Genomic DNA, 20,443 nt, shown 5'->3' on the forward strand with positions numbered 1-20,443 from the left:
TCTTTTAACTATTAAAAATCCAGGGGCCAGCCCAACGGGGAGGGCGTTTGCCTTGCATGCGGCCAACCCGGGTTTGATTCCCAGCATCCCATAGGGTGCTCCGAGCACCACCAGGAGTAATTCCCGAGTGCAGAGCCAGGAGGAACCCCTGAGCATTGCCAGGTGTGACCAAAAAGCATTGGGGGCTGGAGTAATAGCACAGTGGGTAGGGCATTTGCCTTGCACGCGGCCGACCTGGGTTGATTCCCGGCATCCCTATATGGTCCCCTGAGCACCACCAGGACTAATTCCTGAGTGCATGGGCCAGGAGTAAGCCCTGTGCATCGCTGGGTGTGACCCAAAAAGAAAAAAAAAATCCGGCTAACAGGAGCTGAAGAGATAGTACAGTAGGTAAGGCACTTGTGTTTCAGGAAGATGACCTGGGCTCAATCCCTGGCATCCCATATGAATCCTCCAGGAGTGATTTCTGAGTGCAGAGACTAAAGTAACCCCTGAGAGACCGAAGTGATAGTACAACAGGTAGGGTATTTGCCTTGCATGTGGCCAACCTGGATTCGATCCCCGGCATCCCATGTGGTTCCCCTGTGTGACTCTAGAAGTAATTCCTGAGTGCAGAGCCAGGAGTAACCCCTGAGCATCACTGGATATGACCCAAAAAGCAGAAAAAAAAAAAGTAACCCCTGAGCATAGCCAGTGTGACCCAACATTCCCCCCACCAAAAAAAAAAAAAATCCTCCAGCCAACAGATTTTTTTTTTTTTTTGGCTTTTGGGGTCACACCGGTTACTCCTGGCTCATGCACTCAGGAATTACTCCTGGCAATGCTTGGGGAACCATATGGGTTGCTGGGAATTGAACCCCTACCTGCTGTGCTATCACTCCAGCCCCAAGCCAACAAATTTCTTTCTTTTTTTTTTTTTTTTGGTTTTTGGGTCACACCCAGCAATGCACAGGGGTTACTCCTGGCTCTGCACTCAGGAATTACTCCTGGCGGTGCTCAGGGGACCATATGGGATGCTGGGAATTGAACCCGGGTCGGCCGCGTGCAAGGCAAACGCCCTACCCGCTGTGCTATCACTCCAGCGCCCCCCGCCAACAAATTTCTTTTTTTTTCTTTTTTTTTTTTTGGTTTTTTTTTTTTGGTTTTTGGGTCACACCGGGCGATGCACAGGGGTTACTCCTGGCTCTGCACTCAGGAGTCACCCCTGGCGGTGCTCAGGGAACCATATGGGATGCTGGGAATTGAACCCGGGTCGGCCGCGTGCAAGGCAAATGCCCTACCCGCTGTGCTATTGCTCCAGCCCCAACAAATTTCTTGAATGCATATTTTCCAGGAAAATTTCAAGGCCCTGTGAGTAAGACAGTCATGACATTCCCTGTCCAATGGAATTGGTACTTTGGTGGGAAGAAATGGAGTTGGGGACAACTGAAAAATAGGTGGCAAAGTTGTGCTATAGGGAACTGGAGAGACAGTACAGGAATTAAGGCACTTACCTTGCGTGCAGTCAACCCTGGTTCAATTCCCCAGCACCACATATCGTCCCCAGAGCACCACCAGGATTGACCCCTGAGCACAGACCTAGAAGTTGCCCCTGAGCACCAAAACATGCCACTTCCACCCCTTCCCCCTACTCCCAAAGTCAATCAAAACCTTTACAAGCCATTTGAATACCTGGTGAGAAAGAAACAGGACCAAGAACCATGAGACTGGCATGTCCTTGTCCTGTGAACAGGTAGGAATGTGAGGTGAGGTTGGAGATGAAGCATGATCCTGTGGCTTCAACCCTGAAGCCATGTTGAAAATTTTGGATTTTATTTTATTTTTAAAAAATTGGGAGTGGGAATGGAATGATAATACAGCAAGTAGGGCATTTGCCTTGCACACGGCTGACCTGGGTTCGATCCCAGGCACTCCATCTGATCCCCGAGCCCATCAGAATTGATCCCTGAGTGCAGAGCCAGGGATAAGCCTGGAGCACCACCTGGTGTGACCCCCAAACAAAGCAAAACAAACGTTAGAGGTAGTGGTGGTGCTGGAGGTTGAACCCAGGTCTCATGCATGAAAGGTGTGTGGTTTTCTGCTGAGCAACATCCCCGGCCCCAAGAGTTCGGGATTGTATTTTCCCCTCTCCCCACGCACCCAGCTCCACTTGCATTTTATTCTTTTTTATTTGTTTTTTTGGGGGGCCACACCAAGTGATACTCAGGGCTTGTTCCTGGCTCTGCCCAGGGATCAATGCTGAGGGCAATGGGGGGCTACCAGAGGGAAGGCTAGGGATCGAGCCCAGGTCTGCCATGTACAAGGCTAGCACCCTACCCATTGGACTTTGCTTTGCTCCAGCCTCTCCAGCCCAGTATGTTTTAACTTTTTAAAATTTTTTTGGCGATGCACAGGGGTTACTCCTGGCTCATGCACTCAGGAATTACTTCTGGTGATGCTTGGGGGACCATATGAGATGCTGGGAATTGAACCCGGGTCAGCCACATGCAAAGCAAATACCCTACCCACTATGCTATCGCTCCAGCCCTGTTTTAACTTTAAAAACTAGACTGTATGCTGATTAAAATAAACCTCTCCAGGGGCCGGAGCAATAGCACGGCAGGTAGGGCGTTTGCCTTGCACGTGGCTGACCCGGGTTCGATCCCTGGCATCCCATATAATCCTCCAAGCACTGCCAGGAGTAATTCCTGAGTGCAATATATGTAATACCCTGATCCTCACGTCTCTCACCCGCACCAGCCTCCGTGGATGCTCGTTGCGAGCAGACGTTCTTCCCAAGGCTCCCACTGCGGCCTGGCAATGGCCAGAGGCAGACTCAGCTCTACTCCTGCCCTCTGCCCCCTGATTACAGGCCTCCTGAAGGAGGTGCCTCCGCTCTGCTCAGTCCAGGCCTGGTGGGAGGAAGACAGTGCTGCAGAGAGCCTAGATGCTGCCTTCTTTGATCTTCTCTTTGAACTTAACCCTTAGAAGCTCAGGACTCATAAAACATCTGGGCTGCCTCGACTGCTCCCCAGGTCCCCCCTCTCAGTTTACATTTTACTGGGAAGCCAAGCCTGAGGAGTGACTCACCCAAGGCCACAGAGTGGGTGGGAATCTGGAACTCCCAGACCCCAGAAGGACTTACCCCCACCCTCCCAACGCCCCCTCGATCCTGGTCCTGACAGCTTCCTCCTACTCCCTGCTGAATCCAACCAGGGCATGTGGTTCCAGGTTGATCATTCACCTAATAAACCGTGAATGATCTATCCTACCTCCCAACTGGGCAGCTGACATCCATTTAAGGGAGTAAAACAAGAGCAACAGGGGGCCAGAAATAATACAGTAGGTAAGGCATTTGCCTAGCACACAGCCTAACTGGGTTTGATCCCTGGCATTACATATGGTCCTCCCGAGCCCCGCCAGGAGTGATCCCTGAGCTAGGAGTAAACCCTGACCACAGTTAGGTGTGGCCTCTCCCCCACCCTGCTACTTCAAAAAAGGGTGGGGGGATGTGGCTCAAGTGGTGGAGAACATGTCATGCATGTTTGAGGCCATGAATTCCATCCCGAGCTCCACAGGCCCCCAAGCACTGATGAGGTTATCCTCACAACAGCAAATCTCTACGCAAGAACTCTCGTGGACAGAGATTCTGCCAAAGTTCAGAAATCTTCTGTTTCTTTCATTTAATCTTTTCCTATTTGTTTGGGGCCACACCTGGTAGTGCTCAGGGCTTACTCCTGGCTCTGTGCTCAGGTATTAGTCCTGACAGGACTCAGAGGACCACATGGGGTGGCGGGGATAGAACCCAGATCAGCCATGTGCAAGGCAAGCACCCTATCTACTTACTATATTCTTTTTTTTTTCTTGCTTTTTAGGTCACACCCGGCGATGCACAGGGGTCACTCCTGGCTCTGCACTCAGGAATTACCCCTGGCAGTGCTCAGGGAACCATATGGGATGCTGGGAATCGAATCTGGGTCCGCCGCATGCAAGGCAAATGCCCTACCCGCTGTGCTATCGCTCCAGCCCCTACTTACTATATTCTTGAGCCCTCACTTAATCTTCATAAACATCTCCCTGTGGATATAAGAACTATTTCCATTTCCCAGTAAACAAACTGAAGAGTATAGGAACTAACAATGGACTCTAGGTCACCCAGAAGAAGGCAGCTGAGATACCTGACCTTCCTACATGAGACCCATTTACTGAACAGCTACTCTGTTCAGAACAGCAGACTAGAGAGGAGAGCAGCACATCTGCAAGTACTCACTTGCCTAGTAAAGGGTGGAGAGAGGCTTCTGGGAAAAGGAATCTGAGAGAGAAGCTTTCAAAGATGGACAAGTTCCTCCTGGACTGGAGAGATAGGTACAGAGATTAAGGTATTTGCCTTGCAGGCAGCCAACCCCAGTTTGATCCCCAGCATTACATATGGTCCACCAGGCACAGTAGTAGCCCCCAGCACTGCCAGGTGTGGCTCAAACCACCACCGTCCCTCCCCCCCAAATAAAAAAGCTAGGATTCTAACAGATAGTGATGCATGGATTGGTCAAAGAACTGAAGGCCAGGTCACTGGAGCAAAAGCAGCAGGGTTTCACGGGGGCCGGGAAGCAATGGAAGACCAGGCTTGAAAGCTAAGTCACAGCTATGACGTGAAAGACCAGCGGCAGGGTAGGAGCTTGGGGGCACCCCTGGGGTCTTTGGCAGGAAAGGAGTCTAACTTGAGGTTGCCAAAAGGTCCGGCCTGCGGCAACATGGAAGACTGGAAGAAACCCTGGCTGGGATGTGGTGAGCTGACGGCGTGGCACAGCCGGGCGCCAGAACTGAGTCCCGAGGGCGTTGCTAGAGCTCACAGCCTATGGAATTCAGTTCTCAGAGCCAGGTGGCACAGTGCGCTCCATCCTCCTGCGCCTTCGAGGCCCTTGTACTTCCCGCCATTCCCAAGATGGATCAGAGGAGGAACCTGGAGTTTCCAGATGCCTTCCTTCTGCCCAAGCATCTGAGCTTGGAGTCAGAATTAGGGGGTCCAGAGCAGGAATAGAATCCAGGGTTCTCTAAACTCCAACAGGAGTGAAGGGGGAGGGGAGGAAGAGAGAGGGGCCTCACGGCATTGGTGGGGATTCGAGATCCAGGCCTGCTGGGTGGGCGCCTGGTGGGTCCAGATGGGGAATTAAGGAGAAGAGCACAAACATGTTTGCTGAAAAGGGCATCTCTCTGCAGACAGCGAACTACTGGACCAAGAGGGGAATCTCTGAAATGGGGAGCCCCAAGGGAGGAACTTGGAAATCCCAGGAAAAGTGAAGATTCAAAGGTCTGGAGCAGGGAAGATTTCCCAGACATCTTGCTTTCTGGAAAGTTGGACAGGGTTGGGGTGCCAGTCCCACTTCCAGGGCAGAGCTACAGCCTAGACCGGGAGAGGGGTCAAGGGAAAGGATCCCATACTTACCTCCGAGCCCTCTCTCGGAGAACTGGATCTGCAGTGATGCTCCGGGAACATCCTTAAGTAGGGCGCTCACCCCACCCAGCCACTCCCGCCCCGCCCAGCCTGGCTCTTCTGAGAAAGGAGGAAGGTGTGGGAGGGCTGGGCAGCCTGCCCAGAGAGTCCTCTCTGTCCTCAAGCAAAAGAGGGGAGCCCCTCCGGCTCTGCCCCCCACAGACCCCTCTGTCCTTCCAAGCATCCCCTTTTTTTTTCTCGGTCTCTGAATGGACCCCTCCCACTCTTCAAGGTGGGTCCACTGGGTGCTTCCCTGCTCCAGTGTCTGGGAAACCTGCCCTCGATACCTCAGTCGACCCAGTTCCCCCTCTGAGGTTGGCTGATGGGGAACCTCACTGAAGCACTGGGGAAGCTTGGGCAGAAGCTCCTCGCTTTTCCCATCAGCTAAGGAGCCCGAAGAGCCTGGAATCAGAAGCAAAATTCGCCCATGGGAATGTGGAGAGAGGAGAAATCACACTCCCCCACCCCCCACCATGTGGCTTCCAGCAAAGAGCAGTGGAGACTCTCCCCACCTCCAGGAGGAAGCAGCCGAGACCCAAAGGGACAGAAAATCAGGGGTTTCAAAGTGCACCCAGCTGCGGCATCTGAGCAATGTCCTCCAGTGTCCCTGAAGCCCTGGGGAGTGTGGAAGTGCCCCTTGTCTGTGCTGTTTCCTTTCCTGCCCACCCTCTGAGCCTGACTCCACTATACAGGCTTGGCACCCCCTGGAATTTGATCTGGGAGTGAAGAGACCCCTAAAGGGTCTTTTCCTTCCCTTTTCCCTGAAAGCACTGAAAGTTCTATTTTGTTTCTTTGTTTTGGAGTAACAACTAGCTGTGCTCAGGGTTTACTCCTGGCTCTGTGCTCAAAGGTCACTCCTGGAAGACTCAGGGGACCAAGCACTGTGACCCCTATACTATCTCTCAGGTTCCTAGCACAGGAAGTTCTTTCTGTTGCTATCCAGCCGATACCCAGTGCTTTCCAGGAAACAGGGGCTGGGGAAAAGGGAAGGTGGGCTGCAGGGGCTACAGGTTATAACTAGGGGAAGCTTTACTGAGGAGACCTGTAAGGTCCCCCAAAGAAGGTGACAGGGAGAGAAGAGTTGTTGGTAATTGTGAAATGGGGTCTTTAGAGAGTGTCTGAGGCCTGGGGCTCATGGAACTAGCCATGGTAGTTGGGGAGGGTGCTGCTTGGCCAGAGTTCAAAGTGGCAGTGACCCCACCCTTCATTAACCCCAGCAGCACCAGGCTGGCAGTAACTGTTTTATGGGAGACCCAACACTGAATGTGCTTCCTCCTCCTCCCTTCTCTTTTCTGCCCTCATTCCTCAGCAGCCAATATCTTGTTTTTGCTTTGAAGCCAGAGGATAATGGCAGGGAGGCGATAGATTGGGGTGAGGGACAGGGCTGGAAGAGGAAGCAGTGATCTCCCCTTCCCCTCTTACTTAGTATTGTCTTTTTTTTTTTTCTTTTTGGGTCACACCCGGCGATGCACAGGGTTTACTCCTGGCTCATGCACTCAGGAATTACCTCTGGCGGTGCTCCGGGGGGCCATATGGGATGCTGGGAATCGAATCCGGGTCATCTGAGTGCAAGGCAAATGCCCTACCCGCTGTGCTATGGCTCCAGCCCAATATTGTCATATTTAATATGACAATAATATTTTGTCATTACTGTCCTTAGTAGACAGTAGATTTTGTCACTACTGTCCTTAGTAGAAAGGAGAGAACTTTCCTCCTTGAAATGTGAGCTCCCTGAGGACATACTGTGTCTGGGGTACCCTACAAGTGAGACTAGTCCTGAAAAGGGGCTCCTTCCTGTTGACTGGGGGGGTCAGTGAACTCATCTTGGATGAGAACCCATTGAGGACTTTTGCAAAGGGTAGCAGGAAACTGAAGCAGCAGAAAGAGAAAGGGGAAGCTGGGGCCGTGCTGGGTCTTCGGGTTCAGTTGTCTTCTTTTAAACGGGAACCCCAGCATGGGCTTGAAGGCACTGAAGGTAGGATGTATAATACAGTGGGTAGCACACTTGCCTTGCACGTGGCCAACTCAGTTTGGGTACCTGGCATCCCACATGGCCCTGCAAACACTGCCAGGAGTAATTGCTGAGTGTAGTCAGAAATAACCTCTGAGCATTGCTAGGTGTGGCCTCCCTCCCTAATAAAAAGAAGGGGGCCTTGGAGGTGGGTATCACTGCCGGGGAGCCCTGGGCTGGGCTCAGATCCTTCCTCACCAGGGCAACCGTTGCCCTTCCCCGACTCCACTCCACCAATCTCCTGGGCCTCAAGACCCAGACCCCGCAACCCGGTAACCCTGGGGAGTCATAGCAGTTAAAGGAATGCAGAGATGTCAGCTAGGGTGAGGAAATAATCACCTAGGAGTTAATCGGGTGACAATCTTAAATCTGGATTGGGGAAGAGCAGCCGGTTTGGGAGAGAGCTTTAGGATTTGAGGAGATTTGCGGGAGCAAGGATTAAAGCGGAGGAGAAGCATCGGGCGGTAGCTAAGGGAAGGGGCAACGGCGCTGTCCATCACTGAGGCTCCTCCCCTTTAGCTCCTCCCACTTACATAACTCCTCCCCACTCGCCGCAAATATGGCCGCCGCGTGAGCCCGAGCCAGACCCCAGGACAAAAGGGAATGAACGCAGAAGCTCCGCCCACTCGTGGGCAAGCGCCCTTCTCAAAAATGGCTGCCGGGGCGCTACTGGAAGAGAACCGCTCTGGGCCCCGCCTTTGATCTCGTTGGTGGGGCTGGGGGGAATGAGAGCTGCACGGCGCGGGACAAGTCGCCGGCGGCGCCCGACGGAGCAGGTGATTTACCCCTCCAGCACCCCCGGTCTGGGTCTGGGAGAGCCGCAGAGAGCGCTGACCCTGGGTACCCGCCCTGTGTGTGCCCCACGGTAGCCGCTGGGGCCCGCCGGACCCCCATCTCTGATTCTCGCCGTGGCCCGGCACATCCCAGCTTGCCCAGGCCGGCGTCCCTCGCCCCGCTCCCTCCAGGGCCGCAACCGCATCCCGGTGCCCTCAGCCCGCCGCTGTGGACCCTTGCGGGTCGCCCCGCCAGCTTGTTCAAGGGGCTTCTGCTTTAGGCGTCGGCTATACCATCACCGTTTGTGCTCCCGCCAGACTTGGGATGTGCGAATCCGTTGTTCCCCTTAATGTCCTTGGCGGCTCTGAGACCCGGCTTGGGGGTCGGGGGACGGTGATGTCCTCTGGGACCTGCATTACGGGACTAAGACCCCAGGAGCCCGACTTCATGGCGACTGGGTTAAGCAGGGGCGACCTCCTGCTAGACCCCGCAGTGGCCGAGACTGGTCCCTCACCGCTGCCCAGGACTCCTCCCACATGGCCTTCCCCAGTCTCCCGCCACCCACGGTCAGGGACCAGCATGGTACTTCTTCCTTCTGTTCGGCCCGAGGTCTGCGTGGTGCACGTGGAGAGTCAGGCCTGTGCTTTTCTCAGGGAAGTTCTCAGGCCAGCTGCAGGTAGTGAGAAAGAGGCAGTCCTGGCTGGCTTCAGGGAGGAAGTGAGTCCTGCAAAAAAGAAGCAGAGGGGAAGATGTGAGGGCAGAGTGGTAGGAGACAAGATTCTGAGCAAGGAAACAGGAGCAGAGGCCGGAGGCAGTAGAGCGGATAGGGAGTTTGCTTTGCATGGGGTGGACTTGGCTTGGATCCTGGCACCTCCTTCTGTCCCCTAAGTCCTGCCAGAAGTGGTGACTGAGTACTAAACCAAGAGTAAGCCCTGAGGACCTCTGGGTGTGGCCCCCAAACAAACAAAAGCTTAGGGGAGGGTGGGGAGAAGCTTGAGAGCCAGAGCACATGCTTGCTATGTGGGAGCTGGGGTTCATCCTGGGCACCACTGGCCAAGGCATGTGCTGGCACAGTATCTGATACGCCCCAAGGGACCAGGGAGCTGCCCTCAGAGAGGGTGGCTGTATCTGATACCCCCTTCCCAGAGCTGCCCTTAGAACAGCCCGCAGGGGCCAGAGAGATAGTCCAGCTGGAGAGGCACTTGCCTTGCATGCAGCTCACCCGACTAGATCCCAGATACCCCTTGTGGTCCCCGGAGCCCTGCCAGGAGTGATCCATGAGTGCAGATCCAGGAGTAAGCCCTGGTCATAGCTGGGTGTGACCCCAAAACAAAAGAAAACAAATAGCCACTCCACTAGATGACCTGGATTTTTCTTTATTTGTGGGGATTTATTTGATGAGGATGCCTGGGACCCAGGGTCTCACATGGGTGAGACAGACGCTCTACCGCTGAGCCACTTCCCAGGCTGCAACCCAGATTTATGTTAGTGTGGGGGCCACTCCCTGCAGTGTTTGAGGGGCTACTCTCATGCTGGAGAGGTGGGGGGACGACCATGTGATGCCAGATACCAAACCCTGGCTCCCGGGTGCAAACAAGGCCTGTGCTTCTGTCCATTGAGCTATCTCCCTTCCTATTAGTATTTTATTGTTGTGAAGGCCATACCCAGCGTTGCTTAGGGGTCTGAGGCCACTCTTGGTGATGGCTTGGGAACCACCAGGGTGTTCTCTAGTGGTCCTCAAGCAGCCATGCAATGTTGGCATTGGGTCCAGGGCCTCACACATGCAAGGCATATGCTCTACCCCCTACGCCACATCCCCGACCCCATGCAGACTGCTGGAGCTTGGGATGGGGCCAAGAACTTGCGATTCGGCTGTGCTGGGGATGAGACCCAGGGCCTCACACACATGAAGCCTGTGCTCTTCGGCTGAGCCCTATTCCAAGCTGTGAGCTGGATTTAAATGCTGGCCAAACTCAAGCCAGGTGACCTCCGTCAAGCCACTAAAGGCATCAGCTTGTTTCTTCACCTGTAAAGTTGGAGGTAACTGTCCATGGAGTGTGTTTCATGGGAGACACTGAGGGTCCGTTGGTGAATACACCAGGTATGCCATCTTAAAACAACGGGAAGGCCAGAGATATAGAGCAGGGATTAAGGCTTCGCATGGGGCTGACTCAGGTTCAATTCCTGGCAGCCACTGATCCCCAAGCCCTGGTGGGTGTGGCCCTGGAAGCTCCTGTGCCCAGCTAGGGTGGCCCCAGGCAATCACCTGCACCCCAAGGCTTAAGGAGCATCACATTCTAGGGTCCTAGTACTGAACCTTGGGCTGGTTGACTGAATGTTGAGTCCCCTGAGCTAATCTGCCTGCCAAAAACAAAGTGGAAGAACATTGAACATTGACCAAACAGTCCGGTCATTATAGATGTGAAGGCCCAGCTTGGTAGGAAGAGTATAGTCTGCGGTTGAAGGTGAAACGGAGGGTCCAGGCCAGGTCCTGGGGGAAGGATATGGTTAACAGACCTGGGAGGTGATGGAGGCAGGAGCTGGCGCAAGCTGAAAGCAAGCAGGTGGAAGGGAGAGACCCAGGTGGGTGGGGGTGTGTAGGCAGGGGTGAGCACTGAAGCAAAAGCCACAGAAGGAATCTGGGCATATGTGAAGGACGGAGGAGCCACTGAAAGATTTTTTTTTTTTTTTTTTTTTTTTTTGCTTTTTGGGTCACACCCAGTGATGCTTAGGGGCTACTCCTGGCTTTGCACTCAGGAATTACTCCTGGCAGTGCTGGGGGGACCATATGGGATGCCGGGGATCGAACCCGGGTCGGCCGCGTGCAAGGCAAACACCCTACCCGCTGTGCTATCGCTCCGGCCCCGCCACTGAAAGATTTTTAAGTAAGACAAACGTGATTTTGGGTCAGGATGGCTCAGCTGTGGTGTGAACATTATGGTTTGGGGCAGTGATGCACTGGGGAGAAGGGTTGGGGATGAGATGAGGGGCCAGAGATAGTACAGCGGGTAGGTCGCTTGCCTTGCAGTGTCCTGGGTTCTATTGCCAGCATCCCATATCCTCTATCAGGTCCCCCAAGCACTGGAAGTAATAATTCCTAAATGCAGAGCCAGGAGTAACTTTTGAGCACAGTTAGGTGTGGCTCAAATACAAAAACAAATAAATAAAAGAAGGGTAGAGTGGGAGTAGAGAGAGATGAACTAAGAGATGGTGGTCAGGACCGATGACTGATCAGATGTGGGAAGCCGTGTCCAGGCTCATTCCCGGACTTGTGGCAGGAACTGTGGGTGTGTGGACATCCGTTCCCTGAGGAAAGTCTGAGAGCAGGAAAAGACTTGGGAGAATGTCTTTAGGGGCATTTTAAATCTGCTCCACGAAGGTTTCAGAGAGGCAGAAGAAATGTAGAGCTCAGGAGGCTAGCCGTGAGGGTGAGATGTTTGGGAGTTACTGACTGACAGGAGCTGGTACATCAGGATGTGGGCCAGAGTAGCTGCAGAGATAGTACAGAGGATAAGGTGTTTGCCTTGCGCACGGCTGACCCGGGGCGAACCCCATATATGGTTCCCAAGCCTCACCAGGAGGGACCCCCAGGTGCAAAGCCAGAAGAAAACCTTGAGCACGGCTAGTCTAGCACAAGAACAAAGATGTGGGCCAGAGGGCCAGGGATGTAGCTCAGCAGCAGAGCACTTGCCTCCCACGAGGCCCTGAGTTCCAGCCACTGAACTGGGAAGAAAAAAGATGTATGCCCAGACCTCTGGGTGAGGAGGCGCGAGAAAAAGCAGAGCTAAGGAGACAGAGCGGTTCTGAGCCTGAACTTTGCTTCCACCTGTAGAGGGCAGCAGAGGGCGGGAGCCTGGGCAGAAACAGGCAGAGGAGGAGGCAGGAAGTCGTGATGCCTCCGACTCTCACACTGATGCTTTGGAATGGGCAGGTGTTAGCTCAAACCCCAAGAAACTGCCGGGTTTTTGTGTTCTTGTTTTTTTTTTTTTTTTGCGGGAGGCGGGGTTTGGTTGTTTTGATAAGTCAGAACCAGGCAGCATGGGCAAGTTGGTCTGTGGTTCACTCTGATTAGACCAACTTGTTTTTTGTTTTTTGTTTTTTTTTTTTGGCTTTTTGGGTCACACCCAATGATGCACAGGGGTTACTCCTGGCTCATGCACTCAGGAATCACTCCTGGCGGTGCTTGGGGGACCATATGGGATGCTGGGAATCGAACCCGGGTGATTAGACCAACTTGAATGACTAACTTGTGAACGCTGCCTGAGAAATTTTGATCAAGATGTTGAAGAAGCCTGTGTGGAGTTGGGGAGATGTGGGCAGAGCGAAGGAGAAGAATTGAGCAGCTGGGAACTGGTGATCTGGAATTAGGAGTGGACTGGTCAGGGCTGGATCACTGCTGGAGTCCAGCAGCGGGTGTGGGGAGAGCAGGATGTGGGGAAATCTCTGCATCTCGGGCTGGGCAGCTGAGTGACTAAATGTGGTGTCAGTGGGTGCAAGGGGGCTGGGCATATATTTGGAGGAAGGATGCCCACAAGATAGAGTGAGAATGGGGTGGGTGAAAGTGGAGTTCCTCTAAATCTTTTTTTGGTTTGTTTTATTTGGGGGCCACACCCGGTTGTTCTCATGTTACTCCTGGCTCTGCCCTCAGGAGTCACTACTGGTGGGCTTGGGTGTCAGGGAACAAACCACTATACTATTGTTCCGGCCCCTACTCTGAATCTTTTTTTGGTTTTTGGGTCACACCCGGCGATGCACAGGGGTCACTCCTGGCTCTTCACTCAGGAATTACCCCTGGCGGGACTCAGGAGACCATACGGGATGCTGGGATTAGAACCCGGGTTGGCTGCGAGCATGGCAAACGCCCTCCCTGCTGTGCTATCGCTCCAGCCCCCCCTACTCTGGATCTTCTGAGTGGGGTGATGAGCAGACATTTGGACCATCAGCTGTTCTTTTTCCCCATGTTCCTGGCTCCCAAATGCAGACTCCTGTCAGGGGCAGGGGGTTGTCAAAGCATATAGGTGAGAATAAAATTACTTAGTAATTTTTAAATATCTACCAAGTACGGGTGTTTTTCTAGGTATTGGGTTATACCATTATTCATTGACTAAGTGCCTCTGTTTGGAATTTATGAAGGAGGATAGATAATAGGTAAGTAAACAGAATAATGGCGCGCTGTAGTCCAGGCAGGGAATGAGGGTGTTTGGGAAGGTTCATCAGGAAGGTCTCTCAGAGGTAATATCAGAATCAGGTGTGTGTGTGTGCTGTGTGTGTGCGTGCATGTGTGTGTTTGTGTGTGTGTTTGTGAAGGTCTCTTGGAAGTAATAAAAGAAGTGTGTATGTGTGTGTGTGAACTATGGGGCCATTTGGAGAGTCCAGGTAGCAGGAGCATCTGGGGTGCCGGTGCGGCTGGGGTGGGGTGCATGAGCAGGGTGAGTGCGGCTGGAGAGGTCAGCCCCAGCCTTGTCAGGAAGGAAGGGCCTTGGTAGGTAGCCCCCTGCTGTTGGGAAGGCGGGGTTGGACAAGAAGGGAATTCATGGAGGACCCCTCCTTCTGTCTAAGCCCCACACCAGAAAAGCCTCTTTGTGCAGAGGGTGGGTGGTCCGCTCTGGGGGGGCGAGGTGAGGGACCAGGGCCAAGCTCCTTCCAAGGCCTGTCCCTGGGGATGCTAGACAATGGGTCCCTTGTGGTTGAAGTCGGGGGGCTACGTGGGCCTCTTGGTGATGGGATTCCTCCACCAGGAGGCATGTGACCCCCAGACCTTGGCTTCTTGGCAAGGGTTTTGGCCTGCACTGGGGAAATGGGAGAGGTCAGGATGGGCTGGGAGACACTGCCCTGCCCTGTCTCAGACTGGGGGGAGTGGGCGGGGCGGGGGCCCACTGGGAGCAGCCACAGATGGTTTCCCCAAGCGGGGCCAGAGGGAGGGGCTGGCTGCTCTCAGGGCAGGCAGGGGGCCTGCTGCACCCACGCCTCGTGTCCCTTCAGAAGAAGCGAGATCATGGAGCTGGAGAGGATCGTGAGCGCAGCCCTGCTCGCCTTTGTCCAGACGCACCTCCCAGAGGCTGACCTCAGGTAGACCGGCACTCCCGGCGGGGGGTGTGGCCAGGGCGGGCGCTGCTGGACAGTACTCTGGACCTGGCCTCGTGAGAGGGCTGGGACAGGGAAAGCTTACCTCAGGGGTCTGTGTGGTGGTGAGGGGTGGGGGTGCTGGGGATGACTTGCAGGTCTGACCCTATCTTTGACCTGGTCACCCTGTGGGACAGATGGGAAACGGAGGGAGGGTGGAATACGCCCACATGAAGATTGAAGCGGAGAGACGGAGTCTCGGGCGGGTGGGGACCTGCATCCTACCCAGCACGGTGTGTCCCCTTCCTCAGCGGCTTAGATGAGGTCATCTTCTCCTATGTGCTCGGGGTCCTGGAGGACTTGGGCCCCGCTGGCCCGTCAGAGGAGAACTTCGACATGGACGCCTTCACCGAGATGATGGAGGCCTACGTGCCGGGCTTCGCACACATCCCCAGGTGGGGGCCCTGGCTGGAGCCACAAGGGTGAGGGGGGCTGGCCGATCGCGAAGGGGCCGTCACTCACCACCCTCCTCCCCTTTTTGTCAGGGGGACAATAGGAGACATGATGCAGAAGCTGTCAGAGCAGCTCAGTAGCGCCAGGAACAAAGGTGAGTCCGGGGGCTCAGCATCCGCGTCCTGACGGCCAAACCCTGACATCCTGGCCAACCCGATACTCTCTCTGCCTCTTCAAGAGAACCTGCACCCGCAGAGCTCTGAGGTCCAAGGTCAGGTGCCCATCTCCCCTGCACCCCTACAGAGGCCGGAAAAGCTCAAAGAAGAAACTAGGTCTTCTCTTGTTGCTACTGGGGACAGCCACGATGAGGTACTGGCCGAGCAGGGCACCAGCGAGGGAGCAGGGGGCGGAAAAGGAGGAAGTAATACCTCTTGTCGACATTGATGTCCGCAGGCAGCTGGGACTGAGGAAGACCTGCTGCCAGGAGTGGATGTTCTCCTGGAGGTCTTCCCCACCTGTTCGGTGGAGCAGGCCCAGTGGGTGCTGGCCAAAGCTCGGGGGGACTTGGAAGAGGCTGTGCAGATGCTGGTAGAGGGGAAGGAGGGGCCTCCAGCCTGGGATGGCCCCAGCCAGGTATCCTCTGCCACAGCCCCCACCCCCTGTAGCCTAGCTCCATATATCTTAGTGTTAAGCCCCTGCCCAGAGCCTGTCCCTGTGCCCTGCTGGTGCTACAGGGCCGAGACCTGGCTTCCCTTTTCTGCAGGACCTGCCCAGATGCCTCAGGGGCCCCCAGAAGGATGAGCTGAAGTCTTTCATCCTGCAGAAGTGAGTCTGGGCTAGGCTAGGGGAGCCCTGGGGCGTTGTCTCAGGGGGGGCGGTAGGACCTTCACACAGCTGGTTTTTGGCAGGTACATGATGGTGGATAGCGCAGAAGACCAGAAGGTGCATCGGCCCATGGCACCCAAGGAGGTGAGTGGGGGGCCGCTCGGGGTGTGGCGGGGCTCGGGGGTGGGGAGGTATCTCCTGGCTTCCGTGTCTCACTCCCCGGTGGCTTGACAGGCACCCAAGAAGCTGATCCGATACATTGACAACCAGGTCGTGAGCACCAAAGGGGAGCGGTTCAAAGATATGCGGAACCCTGAGGCTGAAGAGATGAAGGCCACATATATCAACCTCAAGCCCGCCAGGAAGTACCGCTTTCACTGAGGTGCCCGCCGGACTCAGCACCAGCCTTTCTCGGCTCAGCCCTCAGAGGGATGCAGGAGCCCTAAACCCCCCACAGGGCCCGCCCAAGCCCAGCGCCCTTCTCTACTTCCCTCTTCACAGTGTTAATCTCCTCTTGGAGCTGCCCGTAGGCAGAGTAAAGGTGGCCCCAGGAAGGTCTGAGTGCATGCTGGTCATTTCTGCCTCGGAGCTGGGGTGCCGGGAATCTGTGTCTGCCTGACTTTCTCTCCCCTCCTCAAATCTAGTCTCTAGCAGGGCAGCAGCGCCAGGCAAGAGAGGGGTGAAAAGCTCTTTATTGGATGCTCTGGGTAGGGCCGGGCCTTGGCCCCCACAGTCCGGCTTCCCTCTAGCTTATAGTCAGGCCCGGCCACACAGTCCAGCTGTGTCCCATCGGAGTGTGCGTTAGACCTGCAGGTTGACAAAGGGTGCGAAGCCGGCCATGTCCTGCAGCAGTACCAGGGCCTGGTGCAGTGGTGGCTCCACATCGATGTCCACACCACGCTTCCGCAAGCGGCTCAGGCTGACTTCGGCCACATGGTGGCAGTGTCGAACCCGCAGTGAACGCAGTGCCGGGCAGTACTCGGCCAGGGTCCTGGGAGAAGCAGAGCTAGAGTCACTACGGGGAGGGAGTGCAGCAAATACCTCTTCTTCCCTCCAGTCTGGGCCTCTTTTCTATTTTCATTCACTTGGGGTCTCCACTGAAATGGGGACTTCCTTCTTTTTTTTTTTTTGGTGGGGGGGGCCATGTTGTGCCACACCCCGCAGTGCTCAGGGATCACTCCTTGCAGGCTCAGGGCACTACATGGGGAGCTGAGGATTGAAACCGGGTTGGCGTCATGCAAGGCAAACACCCTAGGCGCTGTACTATTACTGTGGCCCTGAGACTTCCTCTATAAAAGGGAGTCCTGCTCTAAAGATCTGCCCAGGATCGCAAGGTTTCCCATGAACTCTCCCAATGTTCTCAGAGATACCACAACCCCCATCTGCCTATCCAAAAGTTTTGAGGGGGTCAGCGCGAGCTCAGAGTGCATGCTTTGCCTACAAGATGTGCAAATCCCCACTGGCAACCTCCCCTTAGCACCGCCAAGTGTTTCTCAACTCCTGCCCCCAAAGTATTTCAACTGGTGCGCAGGGAGAGGGTGGTTTCTCTGCTTAAGCAATTCTAGAGGCCCTTCCTGCTCAGAATTGGAGGTTATGTGGCAGAGATAAGATCCAGAAGACCCGGTTCTACCTTTTGACTACTAGTGCCCACCCTTACCCTCAGCAGTAACTAACCACCAGCCCCCCGGCCCTGGCACCTGATGCTGTCGCTTCCCACACGGAGGCAGCCGGTTAGGTCAAGGTGCTGGAGCTGCGGGCAGTTGCGGGCCAACTCCTGGACGGCGGTGTCCCCCACGTTGGCATTAACAGCGAGCGAGAGGCTGCGAAGGCTCGCGCCGCGCCTCTGCGCCAGGTACACGATGGCTTCATCCTTGAGCTGCCGGCAGGCAGTGAGGTCCAGCTCCTCGAGAGCTGGGCAGCGGTCGGCAAGGCCCCGCAGCGCCAGCCCATCCACCCAGTCACAGTGCGCGAGCGACAGGCGCTGCAGGCGGGGGCAGCCTTCGGCCAGCGCCCCCAGCGCGCAGCGGCTCAGTTGCCCGCAGCTGGCCAGCGCCACGCTGCGCAGCTGTGGGTTCCGCGCCAGCAAGGGCAGCAGGTCCTCGTCTGAGAGCCATTCGTGACAGGGCGCCAGCGCCAGCTCCTGCAGCCCTTCGGCGTCCCGCAGCAGCCAGGCCAATGCGGCCCGCGGGATCTGCGGACCCACCTGCGGGCCGGGAGGCGACACTCAGCGGATCCCCGAACCCGGAGGGCGCTGCCAGTCCGCTCCTAGAATTCTTTCCCGGGCAGCAGCCCACCCTCGGAGCTGGCCAGCTACCTGCCCTCCCGGAGGGAACCCCCAAACGCCCTCGGAGAACACCCGGTACTCGTCCTTTCGGAGCACTTCCCGCAGGGTGCATCCTCCCCTGGCATTTCGGAAGGCCCAAGGGGGTCTGCCAGGGCAGACAGGAGTTCCGGGGGGCTGGGGAGCGGCTGAAGGCGGGCGGGGGCGGGGCCCAGGCGGGGGCGGGGCCCGGCCCTGGACTCACCTGAGCGGCGTCAAAGCGGCGCAGCCCCGCCAGGTGCAACTGCACCAGGGCCCGGAAGGCCCGACTGACCCGCTGCAGCCGGAGCAGCTGGCGCAGCGGGACCAGACTCAGGACGTGTGGGAGCAGCACGTCTTCCCAAGGCAGGTCCAGGAGCCTGCGGTTGAAGGGACACTGGGCACGGTGTCCTTGGGCCGCTCTGCACCTGCGACTCCTCCTCCGTGACCCTCCTGCGTCCCAGTCGCTAAGAGCGGACCCCTCGACCCGGCCCTCGTTCAGCTCCCCCACCCCCACCCTCCAGGTCCTTTCCCCCACCCTGTCTCGGCCCCTCCGGCACTCGGTACCTGACGGCTCTGGGCTCTTGCTCCCCTCCGGACGGCTCCATTGGTGGCTCCGCGGTCTCCCGCGCGTGCGCACTGCGCTGTGGCTGTGGCCTTGGGGCGGCCGCTGCGAGCCCGCCTCCCGGAGCCGGGGACAGGCCGATTCAATCGAGTGCCGTCTTCCCGAGGAGCCTGTCCGAAAGCGTTCCGGATGGATCCCGACCGAGACGGGGACCCCCCGCCACCTCCGCCCGCCGCCCCGCAAGACCGACCGGCGGCGTAAACGTTAGACCTCGCCTTCTCGGCCACCGGGCTGGAGGCCCGAGGCGGAGAAGGTGATGGGCAGCCGGACGGTCTCGGATTTTCGTCTCGGGCCAGTGGCCGCCTCTGAGTGCAGCGGTGATGGGAGGAGCAGTCCAGGCCCAACGCAGAAGGGGCGGAGCCCGTCTCCTAGGTTCTAGGCCTACCCTCTGCCCTCTCCTTGCGCTTAGCGACTTGGAAAAATAGGGAGAGACTGTTCCGAATCTTACTATCTGGCACGTAGTAGACGCCGGGTGACTGTTGAATGAACGCATGGGCGAAGCTAGAATTTTCTACGAGCGTAATGCCTCAGATCTCCCATTCTTGGTTAATGGTGAAGTATGCAGCTCTCCCGCCCCTTCAGTCCTGATTTATTTGGGATGCGTCTAGACCCGGCGTGTGAAGTAGGAGGCACCAGGAAGGGCAGCCAGATCCCTTTCCTTTCCCCAAGCAGTCGAGAGTCCCGAGAAGGACGAGTTCCCAGCCTGCCTACTCCTTTGTCCTGGCAGTGTAACTGGGATCTTAACACCCAGAACTCACAGCAAAGTTCTGTGCTGTCCTTTCACTGAGTCCCCAAGCTCGGGGTCAGCTCCGAGGGACCGGGACGCCTGGAGCAGTGCTTTCCCAGTCATCTGTTGGTCGGGAGAGTGTCTGAAGGGGGAGTCCCTGAGATTCCCTCCCTCCCCCATCAATGCTCCACGTTTGTGCAGCCATTTTATATGCTGCTTCCTGAGGAAAACTGCTTCTTATCTATTATTATCAGAGCTCGAGTTGTCACTCCACTTTAGTTTTCTGCTTGGTTTTGGTCTGGGGGCTACACCAGGCGATGCTCGGGTTACTCCGGCTCTGCACTCAGGAATCACTCGTGGTGGTGCTCCAGCGGACCACGTGGGATGTCGAGGATCCAGCTGGACCAGCTGTGTGCAAGGCAAACACCCTACCCTCATTCAGGCCCCATTCACTTTAGTTTTTATTTTTTGTTTTTAATCCACACCCACGGATGCTGTGAGGGAGAATGGGGTCTACTCTTGGCTCAGTTCTCAGGGGTCATTCCTAGTAGTGCTCAGGAAATCATGCAGGATGGGGATTGAACCTGGAACTCCAGAATGGGAAGCAGGTGCTCCAGCCCTTTGAGCCATCTCCTTGTCCCGGTAACTCCACTTTAAAGGTGAAACTGAGGGGCTGAAATGATAATGCAGTAGGTTGGGCATTTGCTCTGCATGCAGCCGACCTGAGTTCAATCCCCAGCATCCCACTGGGTCCCCCAAGCATCACAGGAGTAATTGCTGAATGCAGAGCCAGGAGTAATCCCTGACCATCACCTGGTGTGACCCAAAAGCAAACAAACAAAAAGATGAAACCGAGGGGTCAGAGAGACACTACAGGGGTTTGAGGGTCTTGCTCCCTTGCATGCTGCTGACCTGGGTTTGATCCCATCCGCCCTATATGGCTCCTTTAGACCCACCAGGAGTAATATCTGAGCTCAGAGCCAGGAGTAAGCTCTGGGCACAGCCGGATATGGTCCAAATACAAATAAAATAAATGAAGGTGAAACCGAGGCCCAGGAGCGCAAACACTTTGTCCTCGGTGAAGCGAAGCAGGGAGAGTGAACTGGTTTCCTCGGCATCCCTTCCCCACGCAGGGAGAAGGGAGAAGGCAGCTGGAAAGATCAGAGAGGGGTCAACTCGGGTGAGAGAAGAGTCCC

General features: G+C 55.9%; 2 protein-coding genes across 4 annotated transcripts; one reads left to right on the top strand and one right to left on the bottom strand.

Moving 5' to 3' along the window:
- The first annotated feature begins 8,043 nt into the window (after positions 1–8,043).
- Positions 8,044–16,154, top strand: CUEDC2 (CUE domain containing 2). 2 transcript variants are annotated; one of them, XM_055119661.1, is made up of 9 exons: positions 8,044–8,257; positions 14,238–14,324; positions 14,630–14,773; positions 14,864–14,925; positions 15,010–15,140; positions 15,225–15,404; positions 15,535–15,596; positions 15,680–15,740; positions 15,831–16,154. In XM_055119661.1, the coding sequence occupies exons 2-9, from the start codon at positions 14,251–14,253 to the stop codon at positions 15,975–15,977; spliced, it is 861 nt and encodes a 286-aa protein (XP_054975636.1). In that variant the 5' UTR covers positions 8,044–8,257; positions 14,238–14,250; the 3' UTR covers positions 15,978–16,154. The 2 variants fall into 2 exon arrangements, with proteins under 2 accessions (XP_054975636.1, XP_004616374.1); XM_004616317.3 differs by having other exon boundaries at positions 14,241–14,324.
- A 117-nt stretch (positions 16,155–16,271) lies between these two features.
- Positions 16,272–18,856, bottom strand: FBXL15 (F-box and leucine rich repeat protein 15). Of its 2 annotated transcripts, XM_055119660.1 has the most exons (5): positions 18,711–18,856; positions 18,463–18,630; positions 18,122–18,275; positions 17,294–17,799; positions 16,272–16,587 (listed from the first exon to the last, which is right to left on the bottom strand). In XM_055119660.1, the coding sequence occupies exons 2-5, from the start codon at positions 18,501–18,503 to the stop codon at positions 16,398–16,400; spliced, it is 891 nt and encodes a 296-aa protein (XP_054975635.1). In that variant the 5' UTR covers positions 18,504–18,630; positions 18,711–18,856; the 3' UTR covers positions 16,272–16,397. The 2 variants fall into 2 exon arrangements, with proteins under 2 accessions (XP_054975635.1, XP_004616375.1); XM_004616318.2 differs by having other exon boundaries at positions 18,463–18,850.
- Positions 18,857–20,443: the final 1,587 nt, after the last annotated feature.

Source organism: Sorex araneus, chromosome 11 (assembly GCF_027595985.1).
Source record: "Sorex araneus isolate mSorAra2 chromosome 11, mSorAra2.pri, whole genome shotgun sequence".
Classification (NCBI taxonomy): domain Eukaryota; kingdom Metazoa; phylum Chordata; class Mammalia; order Eulipotyphla; family Soricidae; genus Sorex; species Sorex araneus.